This window comes from Prenolepis imparis, unplaced genomic scaffold, assembly GCF_030444845.1.
Source record: "Prenolepis imparis isolate NDT839.2.m4 unplaced genomic scaffold, iyPreImpa1.0 SCAF_1, whole genome shotgun sequence".
Lineage (NCBI taxonomy): Eukaryota > Metazoa > Arthropoda > Insecta > Hymenoptera > Formicidae > Prenolepis > Prenolepis imparis.
Window position 1 is genome coordinate 5,454,098 of NW_028141159.1, and position 19,314 is coordinate 5,473,411.

Here is a 19,314-nt window from a genome sequence, read left to right on the forward strand (position 1 = left end):
GTGTGTTATTATTATGATATATTTCATATTCAATATTTTTTTTACTAGAAATAATACATATTATTCAACTAAACTCCAAGTTGGAACTAGTGAACGAAAATATACATTAGATCATATTATATATAATACAAATCAATTTCCCTATCTTTCTCTCCAATATTAAAAATTAGAATAATTTACAAATTAAATTATCAATAATAGGGAATAATTCATTTTTATATCATCTATATTTAAACTTATTAAAAATTATTTTTCTTCGATCATTCGCTTCTTCTATTTCTATATAAAATCATAAATATTTCAAGCTAAGATAGAAATAGAATTTAAACAATATTTCCTTTTAAAAATGCTCATTTTCTATATATTATTAAATCATAATAAAATATATAATAAAATAAGCTATCACAATATAAGACACGAAGTAGAATGGGTCGAAAGATAAATGAAAGATTCACGTGCGTATATTATTAAAATTAAAAAAATAAAATTTTAGAAAATTTATATATACATTGAAAATAATCCAACGACGATGATACTCTCACGGGAATAAAGTAGGAATAAAGTTCAAGAGATAAGGAGCCGACATTCATCTTCTTTCCATGTTGGCGAGTATTAAAGAATAAAAATTTTATTAGATAATCCGAGGACACACACAAGTATAGTGCATTACAAGCTCGGCAACGGTGTTTTACCACTTCGATAGATTTGGCGAGTTGATTTCATCGGACGTATACGTTCGATTAACAGGCTAAGCTTGCATCGGGCAAGCAATCGTGGACATGCCCACGTGGATCCCACGGGAATGTCTGCCGTAGAGTAACTGAGTCGGAGCATGTTCGGGGATTAGATGGCAGTCGGGAAAGCGATCGCGCGAAAGTGTGCCCTCCGGTTCGCCACATGTATTTAAAATTACATACACATGCATGCACACACACACATACATATACGCGCGCGTGATTCACGTACGGAAGATAACCGAAAGAAAGATTCGACCTTTGATTGGGTGTGAGCAAACAGCGGCTCCTGAATCCACTGTCTTTGCCACGAGTATGTCCAGACGTGTCGTCCCTATGTGTCACAGCACCTGGCCAAATCTCACGTCACTCTCTTTTCTCCCCTGTTCTTCTTCTTCTTCTTCCTTCCTTCCTCTTTTTCTTTCTTTTCTCATCTTATATATTTTCGGTTCCGTTACCATCGGGATTCTTTCCGCCATTCCGAAATTCTCGCTCTTGTACACTTCCTAGCCAACGATTCTACTCGTTTTCTCCTTTTCGATCTCTCTTTTTGCTCGCCCTATATTGCTAGGTACGTGTTTCTCGCGATCCACCGATTTTCCTTTTTGTTATCGAGTTTATCAATAACAAAAGGAAACTATTCGACTCTCTACTCCCGTTTTTATTTTTCGTCCCTTCCTTACAATTTCTCGCGGCGCCGTCTCTCTTTTTTCTCTTTCGCCCGTTTTCAAGTACGGTTTTTATATTTTCCCTTATCTCGTGCCTCTCTTTCTCGATCTCATCCTTTTGCCTATTTTTTCTTTTTCATTTTTCGACGACCTCAGTCGCATCTTTTACGAGTCTAACCTCTCCTCGACCTTTTCCTTTGATTTTTTCCTCTCATTTGCCTTTTTCCGCATCTTTCGAATCCGCTTTTCTGCGCGCGCTCTTTACATCTCTCGCTCTTTTTCACGCATCATTCCATCCCCTCTTCTGCAGTCTCTTCTTCAACTTCTTTTTATCCCCGTTTTTTTTTCCTCTGGCCACCACCTTCTCTAATTCCTCTCGCTACTTTGCCGTTCTCGATTTACTTTGATCGCTCATAAAGAAAAATAACTATAAAGACGTAATCGGCGCAGCGGACGAGGCAAAGTATTAAAGAGATTTCTCTGCGTGTAGCTTTTAGGAGAAAAAGAAGAGAGAGAAGCGATTATAGAAGCGATGGGAGATGGCAATGAGGATTGTAAGCATCGATCATGCGTACAGACTGTAACGTGTAAATTTTACTGGACCCGTCCTCATCGTGAAGCTCTTTTGAGATAAAAGCAATGCTTGAAAAAGATATGATTTGTGCTTCCACAGATAAATTAAATGCAATTATACAAATAAAAGCAATAATGCCCGGAAATATCGTCGCGCAATATTTTATTATATATTATATATGAAATTTTATTTATCTATAAGTCTATTTATATTCAAATAGAAGAGAAATATTTATATCTTATTTATATCGATATTATTTCCTACCTATCGATATTTATAAAACAGTCAATCCAATATCAATATTATTAACGTTGAGATACTCAATAAATAATAGCAATCTTGAAGAAGATTAATAATGAATCTAAAAAAAGAGGCAGATATTTAATTAAATAAGCTCCAGAGCTAATTTTAACAAATAGTTATGAAAATTGCACCTTTAATTTAGGTACACGTTTGTAATACCGCCGCGTCAGCTACGTGCAACTAGTTCCCTTTTCTTCGAGTAACGTATATTTACCCGGCGCCACTGTTATTTCCATGTATTTTTCCGTCTGCCAGCTTGCTATCCTAGCCTTCTTTCGTTTGTAATCCTTTCGCCTGTCCTCCCAGAAGCCGCGCGCACCCTTCGTATCGCTTCCTTTCGTTGTTTTCTATTCCTGTCGCGAGCTGTTCCCTGCGTCGAAGATGCTGATGAGGTCTCGACTCTCGTTCAGGCTTTCGATACCTTTCTCCTTGTCACCGAGTTGCTTCGGTACACACAGCGGAATCAAGTGCTTCTTACCGCTATAATACGTTCACAAACGAATCGAGAAGCTCGAAAGCAGCCCGTCGTATCTTCGAGAGACACGCAAAATCATTTGTTATACCTCGATCGTGTTTTCTCTCAAAAGCCTGAATATTATAAACAAAATCTATATAATCCTTGAGATATTCCGCTCCGCAATTTCAATCATATTCCCCTCTTGTTCTCTATATCTCCACTTTTTATAATTCACTTTACTTATCCGAATAATTGTCTTGTGTTAATTCATTAATTATTCTACATATAAATGTATATTTGTTATATTTTGTATATTTTAAGACGAGAAATATACTTAAGACGAGAATTATATGTCTCTGAATAATATATAAGTTCCGATTTTCTCTCCCAACTCTCCCGCTCTCTCTCGGTCTCTTCGGTGCCATTCAACCAGAGGCGTCGACGAGCCCTCAAAATTCGAGATGACATGCCTCCGTCTCTCGATATATCGAGTTAGAGAGGAAGCGAAGTCGGACGCGCTTCTTATCGGGCGACGATATATTCTGAAGCGAAGCGTGGCATGTATGACATGAAATTTCTGCCTTCCGGAGCCGCGTGTCGCTCACGCACATGTGCGTGTATCTTTGAGTCTCTTTCCTCTTCTCTCTTCTTCTCGACATTTATATATTTTATATCTAGGACATTTATATATTCTTGCCGATCGGCTGGTCGGAAATGGACCATCTCGGTGTTCCAAAACTGTTCTCGTCGAATCAATTCTGGCCATACGCTGACATTGTCATAGATTCGCTTTGAATGCAATGACGCTAATTTTGCGTAATTTTGAGCACATGATACGTAATACAGAACGAAGTACCATCTGACGAGATGAATGCCGCTTTAAGGATGGATATAAACGTAATTTTATCACAATTAGCTTATCAGGATGAAATTTCTGTCCGTTTGAGGATAATGGTTCATTAGGCATAATTCTCTTGATTCAGATGGAAATCCGTCCATAAAAGAACTGACAAAAAATTTAAGCTCATAGAAACAAATTACATTGCATGGCTTTGAAAGCATATTATTAATACGCTCTATATTAGTTTGTTTGCGTTTTTTGAAAATAAAGAAATAGCAAAGGGATGGGTCTCTATACAATTTATATTGCTTAATTCAAAATCACAATTGTTGATTGAACTGTTCTTTAATGAAAGTTATAGTAACTATTTTTTATAATAAACGCGATGATAAATTAAAAACGGCGTTAAATTATCTTCGTCGATCGAATAAGAAAACTTTCACGTCTCTATACAATTTATATTGCTTAATTCAAAATCACAATTGTTGATTGAACTGTTCTTTAGTGAAAGTTTTGAAACTATTTTTTATAATAAACGCGATAATAAATTAAAAACGGCGTTAAATTATCTTCGTCGATCGAATAAGAAAACTTTCGCGATCCAATTTTTTCGCACGATTGTATCGAGAGCATCGCGGAACAAGTTGACAGGGATACATCCCCCGCGGGAAACGTCGCATTGATCTGCGACAAGGAATCCTCCAATATATGAACTTGAATTACGGGGAGCCGGGAGCCGCGCTGCGGGATATCTCTTAAATCCCATCGTCCCTTACACGATTGCAGCGTGTTACGCGAAGCGGTATCTCCCGCGGGACGAGACGCCACTACTTTCTCGCTAATTTGACACGAAACATCGAGTCTTCGTATCTTGAGGAACCCTGGCCGGTTCTTTTTCTCTATCTCTACGGCCCGATGCGCGAGCGAGATATGGGGATTCCCGGTAAAACGTCTTCTATGAAGACAGCTTGAGAGGTTTAGAGAGACGAGGAGAGGATAAAGCGCGTGAGAAGCGATCAGGCTAGGTTGAGCGACCATCGTTTCCTTTCCGGATTCTAGGGACAGTTGATAAGTTCGTTCCATCGCCGAAAATATCCGTTTGACGACCGAAACACGCTAACTTTTTCTTACAAAGTACTATGTAGCTGGGAAAAGCAGTAAAAGAGTTATATAAAGGTTTTCGCCGTCAAAAAAATGTAATCGAAAAATTTAATTCAATTAAATATTTAATAATTATAACACGTTTATAAAATTAGTAACTTATAAAATAATAGCGATAAGAAGACATTACCTAAAGGTACCGTTATACTGACAAAAATCAATTCATTAATATTGAAAGATTTTCTCTTGTGAGCATAATTCGCAAAAAGTTGTATTTTCTTATGTTAATTCGTTGGAGATATCTCGAGAAATTTCAAGTATGAAATCGAAGAGAAATGTAACGTAAAAAAAATGTAACTTTTTTTTTTTTAGAGAAAGATAAGTACATATCTTTTGCATTACGTAACAAGCGGATAAATCATAAATCCATTATTCATCAATCTGAAAATTCAAATCAATCCGCAGAATAGCGGATGACGAATATGTTACTAAAAATTGTTCGCATCGATATTCTATAGGAAACGTTTCAATGTAAGAGCGGAAATATATTTATTTTTAAAAATCTGTTACATGTATATATTTTTATTTTTACAAAGTTATAAAAAGTACGGCGCATATAAAATTGGAACTATTATCATTTATTATTAATGATATTCATGATTGATGAATGTTTTCCGCATAATTCTCTGTACATAATGGATCTTTTTTTTCCGAAATTGAATTACATTTGATATTTGACATATTTATTGAGAAAAAAATCGATATCAAATCTATTGAAAAATGTAACTTTAAATAAAATTTCATGATAAGAATGAGAGAATACTATATCAAGCTGACCAAGAAACTTGTACATGCACGGAAATACTTTTTTTCTTTAACTTAGAGACATTCTGCTACGAATTTAGCTTATATAGATAGGAATAGAACTGTCTCGTTTTAATCACATTTAAGGGCTGATAATTTATAGGTCTCGGATAGGAATAGAACTGTCTCGTTTTAATCACATTTAAGAGCTGATAATTTGAAAATAATACAATAGAAATATCGTGTGTATGTATATGTCTGTTGCGCATGCTATATTAAGTACATTAAACAAATATCTGATATCTATTTTAATGCTGTCAAATTCACAATTTAAGTCGCAAAATGGATTTATGTCTTCTTTTCCTATGTAATGTCATGTAATTTATAATCTTATTAATCATCATCAATTACATTTTTAATAAGATTTAAACTAACAATAAACGCCGAGTTTTATAATTTGTGTCAAAAGGAAAAAGCATTAATTTTTTTTTAAATTGATAATTTCTCTTAGCAGTAATAATATAATTTACAATTTTTTAAAAATGTAATAGAACTGTGATAGAAACAATTATAAATGTACTTTTTTTAGTACAATAAAAATAAGAAAATGCTTGTATTTAATTATCGACTTCTTAAATAAATAATCTACAATAACTTTCGTCTTTAAAATCTTTAAATTTCATTTAAATAAGTTTCTCTTCAGTCTAAATAAATTTTTCATAAAGAAAAACATTAACTACTTATTTATATTTACAATTGTACATATTTAATTTTTCCTAAAGATTGCCGATATAAAACAAATGTTATATACGAGACGTTAAGTTAATACTTGCGGTCATTGGGGAGGAAAAATGTAGAAGCTATGTGCCTTCATTTTACAAAATGAACAGAAGTGTGTTTGTGTGTTTGTGTGTGTGTGTGTGTGTGTGTATGTCGCAAAGAACGTGGTTGTCCCGGTAAATGGGACAATAGGAGAATGCAGTTAAGGCGAAACAAGGCGTGCGCCATTTTTCACGGTACGAACGATGACGTGACCAAGTGAATGCTATTGCAAAGATTAAAACAAACCGCACGCGTGCAAGGCTCTTGCGAGAGAACGGCAAACTGGAATGTGCTGGAATGAGTATTGTCTTTGCGAGAAAACTACTCTGAAACAGAGAAATACCTGAGAAGTAATAACAATGGCACATTCAATGTATTTTTTCAAACGTTCTTTCTCAATTATATGAAAGTACGGAAGGTGGATACGGAAGGTGGTATGCAAATTTTTCGTAGAAAAAAAATGCAAATTTTTAATTTATCGTGTATATTGCGTATGTATGTGCTACCATTATATTTTAATAATTTTTAAAATAAAAAAAATTAATAGTGAGAACAATTAAAATTAATTATATTATATGTAAATTCACAGATATAAACACATCTTATAGAAAAATGTTTTTTTTTATTTTAATCAATGTTTTCAGATAAAATTAAGATCAAGATAGTATTTTGCACAAATGATTCTAAAATATTATTTCAATTTTTATTTGTTTCATTTTTTTACAAAAAAGAAAATGCTATTTGACTTAAGACATTCGCCATTACAATCTGCTCGAATTTATAATCTATTTGATCGAGATGTGAATATAAAGTTCCCCGAATTAAAGAAGTATGTAAAGGTTAAAAGAGAGTGAGAATCTATTAGCCGGAAGCTGGGGCCGGATGCGACACGCCTTTCATCCCGACTATCCTAAGGAAACCTTCCTCGAGAGCCGGTCGAATAAAAAAAGCCAGTCTCACACAGCCAACTCTCCCTCGCGAGCGGTCAGACCGAAGCGTGTCTCCGTTTCGGTGGATGGACCTGGAGATAAGAGTGTCTCGACCGGATACGCACCTCCGACCTCGGTCCTGTCGGAGAGGAGGCTTCTCCCCCGAAGGAAGACTCTTACCACCCTCTCCCTCTTTCCATCCCACGTCCCCACAGAATGTAGGAGATGGGCAAGGAAGGAAGGAAGGAGACCCCCGGTATAAAGTAACGCGAAACAGCGGCGCATTATTCACGGCATGAATTATTGATGAGCGCGGCGTAAAATATGAACGGCGGCGAGCCGTTATCAACGCCGGCGCAGAGCTCGTCGTCCGCGCTCTTTTGATAGCGCGAGCCGCGTCGGATGCGAGGCGAGAGTACGTCCTATACTACGCGTGTACCTACCCTCTTTCGCTCGCACGGGATTCGGACAAATAGCCACGGGCACAGATGACACCGCCGCGTTACGTTACATACGTTACATATCCCTCTCTCTGCCTGCCAACGGAATCACTCTTCAGAGTTATTTCACGCGAGTTGCATAGCTCGCTCGCGTTTCGAGACTCTCGTCGTCGCCCGTGTTCCTCTTTTCCTCTTTGGCCGCCATTTTCAAAAGACAATCTGCATCCGTACGTCGTTGAATTTGGAGATTAGTTAGAGGAATTGTCAACACAGGATCGCAACGTTATCAGTAGCATTGATGATGAAGTTCTCAAACCATATGCAACATTGAGAAAAAATTTCTGCGATATTGTATATTTAAAAATTTACTTTAATATATTTATATGTGCGGACATTATTCTATAATAAAATTAAATCGGATGTGTATATATTGTTCGGTTAAGATTTGTAGTCTAACTATTTTTTTGAAGATATTTCTATAGAATTGCAGTTTTATTTGGGATCGTTAGAAACACATCTATGAATAGAGGGTTGAAAGTTTACAGATTTAGTCCGACTGTTTTTTCTTATAATGTAAAACGGGAACTAAACTCCCGTTTTGAGAATTTCATATGACATTTCCACAACGCAGTTTCATTGATTCCGTTCGGGCTTTCATGAACGTGGACTCATATCGGTTTGAAGAGAGATGCCGTGAGATCGCATGGCTCTATGTGTGTCGCGCGGGAAATATTCCTTTTTTTTCTGTTTCAGTTTTAGCGCATCTCCGCGGGGTATTTTTTACGTGAAACGCAATATTTGTGTATCCGTTATGCTGTCTCGCTTCGGTTGGCTTTGGTGACCCTGATCGCGTCGGAAAAAATAAAGTCGATTCGTCGTGCTGGAATGTGCGCAGTGATAAGTTTGTTTTTAAAAGTAAAAATATACACGGTCGCGCGGATGCGAATCAATGAAATATCGCATAGTGTGGCAATAAAATTATTAAAATCGGATTTACGTCGTAATCGCACAGCTGATATATTTAATGCATTTTAATTTTTAAGTTTATTTCGTTGCAAAAAAGAACCGTGAAAGAAATTCTTTATTTTTTACGATTATAAATACTTAACATACGATGTATGTATATCGGAAATGCAAGATTTATATATTCTTTTGTTCTGGCCATTGTTTACCTTATTTATTTTTTTGACACATTTGTGCATAACGACAAACGCCACAGCTCTTTCGAAAAATCGATTGATAAATGTGTTCTCTTTTGTTGGTGTTATTTCCGCATAATGAGTGGCTGAAGTTCTTCGTTACACGTCGAAAGTTTATTAAACATCTTAAGTTTTGGCACGCTAGCGCAGGTTTATACCTGCGTATATAAACTCTGCGATGAGTGACTGAAGAGGCACGATTATTTTACATTAAAAACTCTGAAATGGCCATTAAAATTTTAATAAAGTTATCGATAAACGCAAGTTAAATAATTAATAATCGAGAAAACGGTGAAATTTTACCGAAGACAAATTATTATCGATTTTCTCAATACTGTATATACTGTGTATATATAGGTACTCTACGCTTTTGTTTCTAAATGATTTTTCTAAAGAGAGAACTCCTTAATTATGTAGGAACGCTTCTCTCTTCTTGACCGCAATGTAGTGAGAGAATAAAGGGGCTGGCAATTGGTCAATTTTAATAAGAGTGATATTAAAGACGCGAAGTGCTTTGTTCGTAACGCGATAAAATTCTCATCAAAGACGCGATGGTCTTCCGTTATTATTCCGTTATTATTTTCTCGCTTGGCAAAGTTGTGTTTCACTTCCTCAAGAGAGGCACTCATTTTCCTCCGATGAGAGATTCCTTATCCGCCTAAATATGGCGTGGGGGAATCGTTTAAGCCTCCGCACGGACCGCGTTCTTGTTTAAGCCGAGATAAAAGGAAACGAATAGCGCGACTCGCAGAACTGCATTTAACGGCAAGTGTAAGAGAATCTGCTTCGTGTTATTTTAGATTTTACACAGAAAAACCCGGTTAGTGAAAAATAACAGTCTCATTCCTTTACGCTATTTAAGTGTCAATATTTTCTTTTGTAAAATCTAGTCGAGGATAATCGTTAAAACTAATGATCAACTATTAATTGTTCTTTTATGTTATATTTGACCAAGTAAAATTCAATAATATTATTTAAAAAATTCTCTTTATTAAAAAGAACTATAATTAATTGCAAAAATCAAGTATCATAAATATTTCGATGGAAACAATTATTGTCTTTTGAGCGAAATTTTTATCCGCGATAGAATTAGAGAGAGAGAGAAAACGTACGACTTTTCAAATATTCTGTATAATTGAAATTATCCCAGGCAAATAGGGTACACGAGGAGATATCCGGCGGGAGCAGAGAAGCGATCAGTAGAATACACTTCTCCGAGAGGGGCGTCGGGATTTTGCCTAATCGCGACGTCGATATTCTCAGGGGCGCGATATAATTTCATAATCAGAAAACGAGCGAGGTGGAAACGGTTTCTCCGATCGCACGTGAACGCAATGCCAAGTATATCCTACGGGCTGGGATTATGTGTTAAGCAGATATATAGACGCGCCGCGCGCGCAGGATATCGCAGGATGGGTCGTTGGGTGCATGCGAGAGGATATTGCAAAACAGGCAAAAGGAATTCGCGAATCTGGCGCCTCTCGCACCCTTCTACAGCGCCCCATCCTCTCTCTCTCTCTCTTTCTCTCCCTCTACGCTTCAACCCCCGAGGGTTGCATTATGATGGGATGCATAATGCAAGATGGGTACGCCGACGAGCTGTCTGTGCGTCATACATAGCAATGGCAGACGGACGCGATTCTGAAAAGGATTTTCCGAACGGGATATCCTCGCCACGGACCGCGTATATTTTCCATGGCCGAGGTCGAGCGAACAGGTTGCCGCTTTTGTCGTCGATTTTCTGTGCACCGCGCGATATGAGCCGGCTTCCCCCCGATCGATGTGGACGAATGGAACATTTCGCGGAGCTTGAGTCGCGGATCGTGGAAACTGGCTGGAAAATCAGAAAGGAAGATGTATATTCTAGAGTCTAGAGCGAAAAATATGTAGGAAACACGACATGGTATTGCGAGAGAGAGAGAGAGAGAGAGAGAGGCAGATATTATTGAGAAAAAAAACTGTTTCTCGGTTACAAAAATTTGAAATTAATCTCGTTATCATTTTACCACTTGATTTATTTCTAATTAATCAAATTTTATTCCGATTAATATCGATTTATTAATCTTCATCGTGTGGATATTGTGTATTATTATTATATACACAATTATTATTATATCGCGAAACAAGTATGCATTCTTTCTTACATAATACGATACCCTAAAAGCTTCTAAACTTTCATAGCTATCGTAAAAGGAAAATGGAAGGAAGAACTTGCATTTTCATTAGTGCGCTTTTTTCACTCGTGCTTATTTAACTATCCTGCAAAACAAAGCCAATAATCAAGTTTTTCGTAATTGTCAGATTTTACCGAACTAATGCGAGCAGTTGATAGGAATGCACTGGCCGCGTTTCCGGAGAAAGGTGCTATCCCCTTCCGCAGTTTGTGTATAGGTGTTTATGTTGAAATGAGAAAGAAAAAGAGAGGGAAGGGGGAGGGAAAGAGAGAGAACACAGCCATCTCATCCTCATGTACATATACATACGTACATACAAACACATATACGTAACAGCTCTCCGTTGTTTACACGCATTCCGTTCTCCATTGATCCTCTTTGCGCGAGGTCGGGGATAGTTGGGTCCCGGTTTCCGTCGCTCCCGGGATTGTTTATAAGACTTCTGGCGGCTGCCACGCTTTTCAAAGCTCTTCAGGACTCCTGTCCAGGTTCCATACTCTTCCCCCTGGCTTCTGTCTACTTCGATCCCGTTTGCTCTCCTTTCTTTCTCTCTCTTCTGGTTCTAGAAATACTTCTTTCCCTCTCGCTTTTTTGCTTTTTCTCCCTCTCTTTCTCTCTTTCAGTCTTCTCCTCCGTCTCTTCCAATCCTCTTTCTACGGCAACCCGATGCCAGACAACAAGGGAGATTGTATGTATTACCTCGCCTGTCTGTCGCACGCCTGCCCCGCCGTTTCCCCATCTACTTTCGAATCTCGCCACGAGCGATGCGACGCGACCCCGGCAGCGCGTTCTCGTAATGCAATACGATCAAATCGAACCCCCGACCTCCTGTCACGGATTCGCGATTCTGGTATGTATGCGTGTACGGACGAAGAACTTCAACACGGTCGCATTGAAAGACAAGCACAATAAGGTCCGATACATAACTAGGATTCTTTAACAATTTGACTGTAAAAGCTGGAAAAATACAGAGTTTACATAGTATACATTAGTAGATATTTTAAGAGAATATTAATGAGTTTACGTAAACATTAACACATAATTAATACACATTAATTTATGCAATATATAAATACCGAATCGAAAAAAATCTATATTATTTGTATATTTTTTTATCACATGTATCATCTGGTATATATATATTAGATAGAATATATTATATACATATATACAAAATAGTCATCATCGCGCGACATAAGTTTTATAAGTAATAACAGAATGAAAAAAATTATAGTCAGAAACTCCTTTCCCAGTTTTTAATTGTCAATAAGTTACAATAATAGAAATTGTTTCTTCAAGCTTCGATCGCGTATAGAAATTTGTCGTGTAAAAATCCCCGAAAAGATCAGGTCTAAACGCTTGATTTTAACTTATTGTCGCATTCAGAACACGGACGAGCAGCTTGTGGCGCTTGGCGTTGACAGAAGTTAATGGAATACCGCTACCAGGTACGGGGGTAAACTTCTACGAGATCAACCATTCGTGTGAACTTGTGCAGCATCGTTGTAGTGTGTATGCACTACAACGTCACAGTACAGGTAAACTTGTAACTGGGCATAGCCAAATACGGGACGCAATCAGATACCCCCTTCCTTGTTTACGTGATAAAGTTAGTCATGTATCCGGCATTTTTTGTGTAAAAGATTTTCTAATTTGAGGTCGTTCTTTTTCCAACGCAACTTATTAAAAGACTTAATTACGAGCTATTTCAAAATTATATAAGTTTGAAAATTATAGTCTTTTTTAGTCAAAGCCAGTTAACTTCAGATAAACTTTATTTTAACAGAATTTTAATTTGTAGCTTAATTATGTTTTTTCCAGCTAATTTATTTAATGTTTGAAATTAAAAACTAAAGATTTCTTTCAAAGAATGAAGCGAATTTCTATTACAACACAACTAATACAAAAATTGTTTTTAAATTCATTCAAAAATCGAATATGTACTAATTCTTGTGCTCGATTAAAATTAATAAAAAAATCAGTATTGTCTTGCGGATTTCGACGGACGAGCGAAACGGAAGCGATTTGCCAGGAATATAAATGTCATTCTGAGAATAAAAGGATCACGTGCTAGAGCTTTACCCTTTTTCTTGAATCGCGTTGCGAAATGCAGGGTGTCGATAGATCGGCGATAAAGTAGCTATATCTCATATCTCGATACGCATACATCTCACCTCGCTCTCGCTTTGCTTTCCATATAAAATTTCGTGCAATTCGCGACGATCCGTCACGCTTAAGTCTGATCTTGACCACGATTTTTCATAATATCTGGCTGAATGACCAAAATCTGTGTAAGCCAAGTACATTAGACAAGAATCGGATTGATAAAAACCTTGAGTCTTCTATTACGCATCAATCTATTTTTGTTTGATTATTAATATCGCATTTTGCAAATTGGTGTTTGGGCGTATAATTCTAAGATATCGGTCCAGTTATTTTGATTAAAAAAATTGATTATTTTTATTTATTTTATTTTATATAAAAATTGTGGTAGAATATATAATTAGTGCAATAAGGTCAAATGAGTTGAATAATTTATTCGGTTCGCAATTAAAAGCAGTAATGCCGAGTGGCTTTGAAGTAACATAACGATTTTCAGGTAGACGCCTCTCTTCCTAGAGACTCACACAAGCAAAGTAATTAAAGGAAGTGGTATTTTTCCGTTCTTTGAAATACACAGCCGTAATTTTTCAAAGGCCGTGGCCGTTTAGAAAGGATTAAACGCGTTAAACCTTAACGCATACCTTACTTTCTTTTGCAACCATATTTCTTTTCTAATGGCAATAAAACTAGAAGATAATCACCCTAATCGTTCTAAAAGCACGAAAAATTTGAAAGTTAGCTTTGACAAATAAATATAACGCAATTATATTGGAATGCTTAAAGATGTGACTCAAGCCTCTAGCTTTACTTTTCAATATCCTACATTATTTGCAAATGTAATAAAAAATTTTTCTAAAAAAGAATATCAATGTTCACAGTTCACTAAAAACAAAAGGCATTATTTTGTCAAAAATTTAGTGGGAAAAATTTATACAAATCAAAATAATTTTTAGAAAGAAAAATTATTTGTTTCATATCCTAAAAAGCAAAAATATATTAATTTTTAGAAATATACTGTTGATCAATAAATCGCTTATCTCGAAAACTGACGATTATTAAACAGATCATTAAATTATTTGGACAAGCGAGAGATGCTAGCTATTGAAGGTGAGAAATTTCACAATGAGAAAAGGATGGAGAGAAAAATCAGTTTAACGAACTAACACCTAACGAACGTATTTCCTTTTTTTTTCTCCCCTCCCCCCCCCCTCTCTATTCTCTCCCTCCGTATCGGTTTTTTTCGTTAGATCGAAGGCGATGCGTTCAGCGATTGTTCTATAACGGGGCGAGACTCAATTGGGTTCTGGACCGCGGTTATCCGTTTATCGCTATATAACCGAAGGGTTGGCGAGGCGGATACATCCCCGCGAAAGGAGAGCGATTAATCACGTTTTACTCGGTTCTGAGTCAGACCGACCAATTTGGCCGGAAAGGTCGTTGTTTGCTCGATAAGGCGCGCACCGGGGGTGGAAAAGCGAAGCCGGCGTTGCCTCGCGGAACAATCGACGAATCTCGCCGGTGATCCTAAATATAGACAAACAATCTTATCCGGTCACCGACGTAGGAAAACCTCCATTGCGTTCGTTCTCTTTTTCTCTTCCCTTCACTTGCAATCGTTTATCCGATTCACGGAGTCAAATCTTCACTCCAAAGTCTACCTCCCCGATTCTGCGTCGGTTCTGGACACGTCGGAGGGTGCATTTTTCATGATGCATCTGGAAACGCCCGACTTGTAGCGTCTTACCGCGGTGGATAAGGCATTCCGGTTTCTTTATGGCGTGAACGTGAGATGGTGTTCCTTGGCGGTTGGCAAGGATATCGTTTTACGACATTGCGCGGCCAATTTGATAGTAATTTTCGACAATGCGCTTTAGTTTTTCAATATCTATCTAAAGAGACGATAACTGCGCAGAACAAGCTTGAAAAGTATATAAATAATGGAGAGCCGCTCGATTTCATTTTTCCATGCTTCCCTCTCTATTGCACTATTTTTATTAGATTTATTCGAAAAATATTTGGATTTGTATAAACGCTATTTAGTTGAAATTATTTAAGCTATTTAAGCGATGATATCCAGCATTATACAATAATTTTAAACTTAAAATAAACCAATATAACATCGTTTTTGTTATTAATTTAAACAAAATTTCTATTGATATCGATGCTACGGAATCGTGGATATAGGGTATTCGTGTGATTTCTAACGGAATAAAATCAAACAACACCGTCGAGACTCTCCCTCTCTCTCTCTCTCTCTTTCTGACTTTGAGCGCGTATCTCTGTCTCTATCTATATCTGTGTGAAGAGACCGGAGGCCCGCAAGCGGTAAATTAATTCGAACGACAAGCGCAGTCGGCGCTTCCACTCGCGCCGAATAAACATCAGGGCCAGAAGTTGACCAGACTGGGGCGACCCACGTTGGAGGACTCGCCATATCTGGGATCTACGTGCCCATTTCCCGTGGCCCGTATAACGTATTTGGCACCGATCCTCCGCTGCATCTGCATCGGACGTCGTCGGCGTTGCACAGGACGGATTATAGGACGTATATCCCGTCGATTGCAAATTGCGCGACCCTATCTCCGGATCAACGTCATCTACTTTCTCGACTTTTTTTTTAACGCTGTTGTTAAGTGCTTAACACCTATAGCTATGGTGATATATTAATATTAATATTGGCGAACAAGACAAATAATCTGCGTAAATTCGCTTTAAATCTCTCTAGTATATATCTCAGAAATAAAAAGAATTACAAAATAGTGTCTGATTATACTCGCGTTTCAACTACTTACTCTAATATCTTTTTACAATTCTCATTTCTTTCCGACACATGTTGTTAAGTTTAATTAAGTATAATTCTTAATTAGCAATAATGTGGATTTGAGATGTGTCTTCACATTAAAACTTCATATTTTTAATGGTCGAATTATCGCTTTATTTTTACGGTCCATCTTGTAACTCAAGACTCGTGTTAAGGGCTAAGTGACGCAGCCAGATTGCAATAGTAGATTACCGGAGGAGCTAACTACGTCCGTGGACTCTGTAATCTAAACAAGCTATCATTAATTTTAGTAACGTGTGGTGGATGCTCCTCGTATACCAATAAACATCAGAGACAGGGACCAGGCCCGTCGGCGTTTCTGACGCACTTTGGGTGCAGCAGCATATTCGAGATATATGTATATACCGCGCTCGCGTTCGTATAATATACGTATATTTAGTATTACGGTATTCTCTCTCTCTCTCTCAACACCAGATGTTGCCGTTCGCGCGGTTCGGACTTCACGACGAACGTTTGTTCATTATTTCGCGACTAACTCATGCTAATTTTGAATAAACTCGGATTTGAATATTTTGTACTTGCGCGCGCTTTGCCGAATGCGCGCTTTCAAATGATTTATGGGTCCCTTTTAACTACTTCACGCGAAAAACATCAAAGATAAAAGTTAAATAAATGAAATTTAGCAAATCCGAATCGTCATTTCTGAATCGTTTATCTAATAATTCAACATTCTAATTTCTAGAAAATTCGGAGAAATATTTTCAGTATATATATATATATATATATATATATTCCTTCAATATCTGAAAAATTTAAAAACATAACTAGAAGTTTTATTTTTGTTTTATATGGATATATAAATGTTGTTCTTTTTAAATTGCATTTTTTTTAAATAAAAGAGAATTTTATTAACCTATATATACTATCATTAAGAGATAAATGTAAAAATTAATTTGATATTTATAAACGTGACATATTTATTTGTTTGAAAAATAATTATATATAATTTCTCTCTCAATTTTTTGGAATTATTTTAACGCGTGCGAATCATATTATTTCAACTTACTCACCGACGCAATCGTCGATGGTCGGATAATCGATAAGTTTTACGCGATATAGTACATCTCTACTATCTATTGCTGGAATTATGTCAAGATCGAGCACGGTTGAGGTTAAATCGAATTTGTAGCATTGAGTCGATTGTTCGAGCAGTTAATCGGTACATCAATCACAGAAAAAGAGCAATTACGCTACGGTACACAAGATATTAAGCTTTTATCACGATCCTTTAGGTAACAGTATTCAGGATACCTATTCAAGTAATCAAACAATTAGGTAGTAGAAATTACTTAACTATTGTATATAGACATGTAAATAAAAATACCATTAATAAAAACACGAATTTACTTTCTGTTAATCGTTCTCTTAATTGTTAGCGATTTAAGGAAGATGATATATTTAAACTAATTTAATAAGAATTAATAACATTTTTAATCGTTACTGAGATTTATTAATCTAAAGATACTCTTAACTGGACGTATAGATACAATTCGCCTCGCTGTTTGCCACGCATAATTTGACACTATAGTATTTTTTTATTATTCTATCGTTCATTATTTGTTTAAAAATTTTATTTATGTGTAGAAAAGGAGAAAGTCGTCAGCGAGGTTTGATAAATGTTTGACAATCCGTATTTAGATATCGCGTACTAAGATAGAATAAACCGATGCAATAAATCTCGTGACGCAGTACGGGATGAAATATTTGCAAAAAAACGCGATCGCTTCTTCTCTATTTACTGCTATTGGATAAACATTCGGGCAAGAATCTGACAGCTCGACGGTGGATAGCGCCACGCTTCCCGGAGCAAAGTGGTATACTCGAGCTACACTTTATTTATTTTCCGTACTGCGGATATAACACACCGTTGGCATTGTGCCCCCGTTGCATCTGCGTTATTGCTCGTTGTCGGGCACAACAGATTTCGTATTGGACACCTTTCACAATGTATCGACTCTCGCGTCAATCGCAATAAGCGTAGCCCGATGTAATGGACCAGGAATGATATATGTGACAGATAGTTGCTGCTCAAAATTGTGCATGTACATCTCCATTTTCTTAGTTACATCGCGATTGCTCGATAAATAAATGCATTTTGGCCATTTTTTTTTCGACATAAGGCGCGGAACGATATTTTCTGACATAAACTATTTATATTATATATTTCAAGTGTATAACAAATAATTTAAGATATACTAAAAATAATGTGTTTAGGTACAATTTTTCAAGATATTATTTGAAGTTCAACTGAAAACTCTTGGAAGCTAACTTTGCCGAGTAATACGTATAAAATATCCATCGCATATTGAACATTATTTACTTCCTTTACGAGTTTTATATGCACAATACGTAGTTGGAAATGTGAATAGCGTGTCTCGTGCATTTCTCGGGAAATTCTAGATTTCACTCGCGTCAGTTTTCTCGAAAATTCCATCGAACCGTTTCGATGGAGAGAGAGAAGTTCTTCTTCTTCGGGGGAAAAGTTGAAGTCACTCACCGATTGGCACGTTGACAGCGAAGAGAACGACAAGGGCGCGATGGCAGAGCATTGTGCGCTGCGATGAGAAAGAGAGGAGCCGAGGGAATCGTCCGCCGTCGATGGCAACCAGGCTCCGGCTCCCTTTATCTACTTAACCCCGTCATCTTCGGCGAGGTCCTCCGTTTCCGGTGCTCTGACGCATAGCATATCTGAAACAATAGCGTTAGTTCGATCATTTACCCGATCGGGCAGCGTCATCGGGCCTCGTCGTCGTTGTTGCTCGCCGCTTTATCGTTCGTTTCCACCGAGCGAACTTTCGCTCTCGCGTCGACATGTTGCAGCTTTGCATCTATCGAAATCTATCACCAGTGTCGTCGCGTCGTGTTCGCGTCTCTCCGGTCGAGCGTATCGTTTCGCTTGGTGACGTTCATCGATCGTATCTCCACTAACTTTGCTAAGAGCGGAGCGCCGTTAATTTCTCCCGTTGCCCTTCGAATGAAGAAATTACTTTGACATTTTGGACGCCGTGTTTACGGTCACTGCGCGATTAATTATCAACGTAATTGGATCGACCTGTTTCTCCGTTCCAGAAATAAAGATTCATATTATTTCGCAGCTATTCGCGCAGTTGGTGCAATCTCGATGTACTTATTTCTCAAACTTCTTTATTTAGGGTAAACTCGTGTAAGATAGCTATAGTTTTTTAAAATGCAAAAAGCATACTATTATTTTTGTTATTTTTTAATAATATTTAGCACATTACTTCATTGAAGATTAAAGTAATATTATCAAAATTAAACAATAAATACTTAATCGAAATTTTATATTATCAGAAAAATAATTA

General features: G+C 37.0%; 1 protein-coding gene across 3 annotated transcripts in view; it reads right to left on the bottom strand.

Moving 5' to 3' along the window:
* The window catches only part of LOC145943463 (lachesin), a 227,146-nt gene that overhangs the window by 61,710 nt on the left and 146,122 nt on the right, over positions 1-19,314 (bottom strand). For all 3 annotated transcript variants that reach the window (XM_083050998.1, XM_083050981.1, XM_083050990.1), the window contains one exon: positions 18,489-18,679. In XM_083050998.1, the coding sequence (XP_082907124.1) occupies positions 18,489-18,540 (52 nt within the window). In that variant the 5' untranslated portion in view covers positions 18,541-18,679. The remainder of the gene's footprint in view (positions 1-18,488; positions 18,680-19,314) is intronic.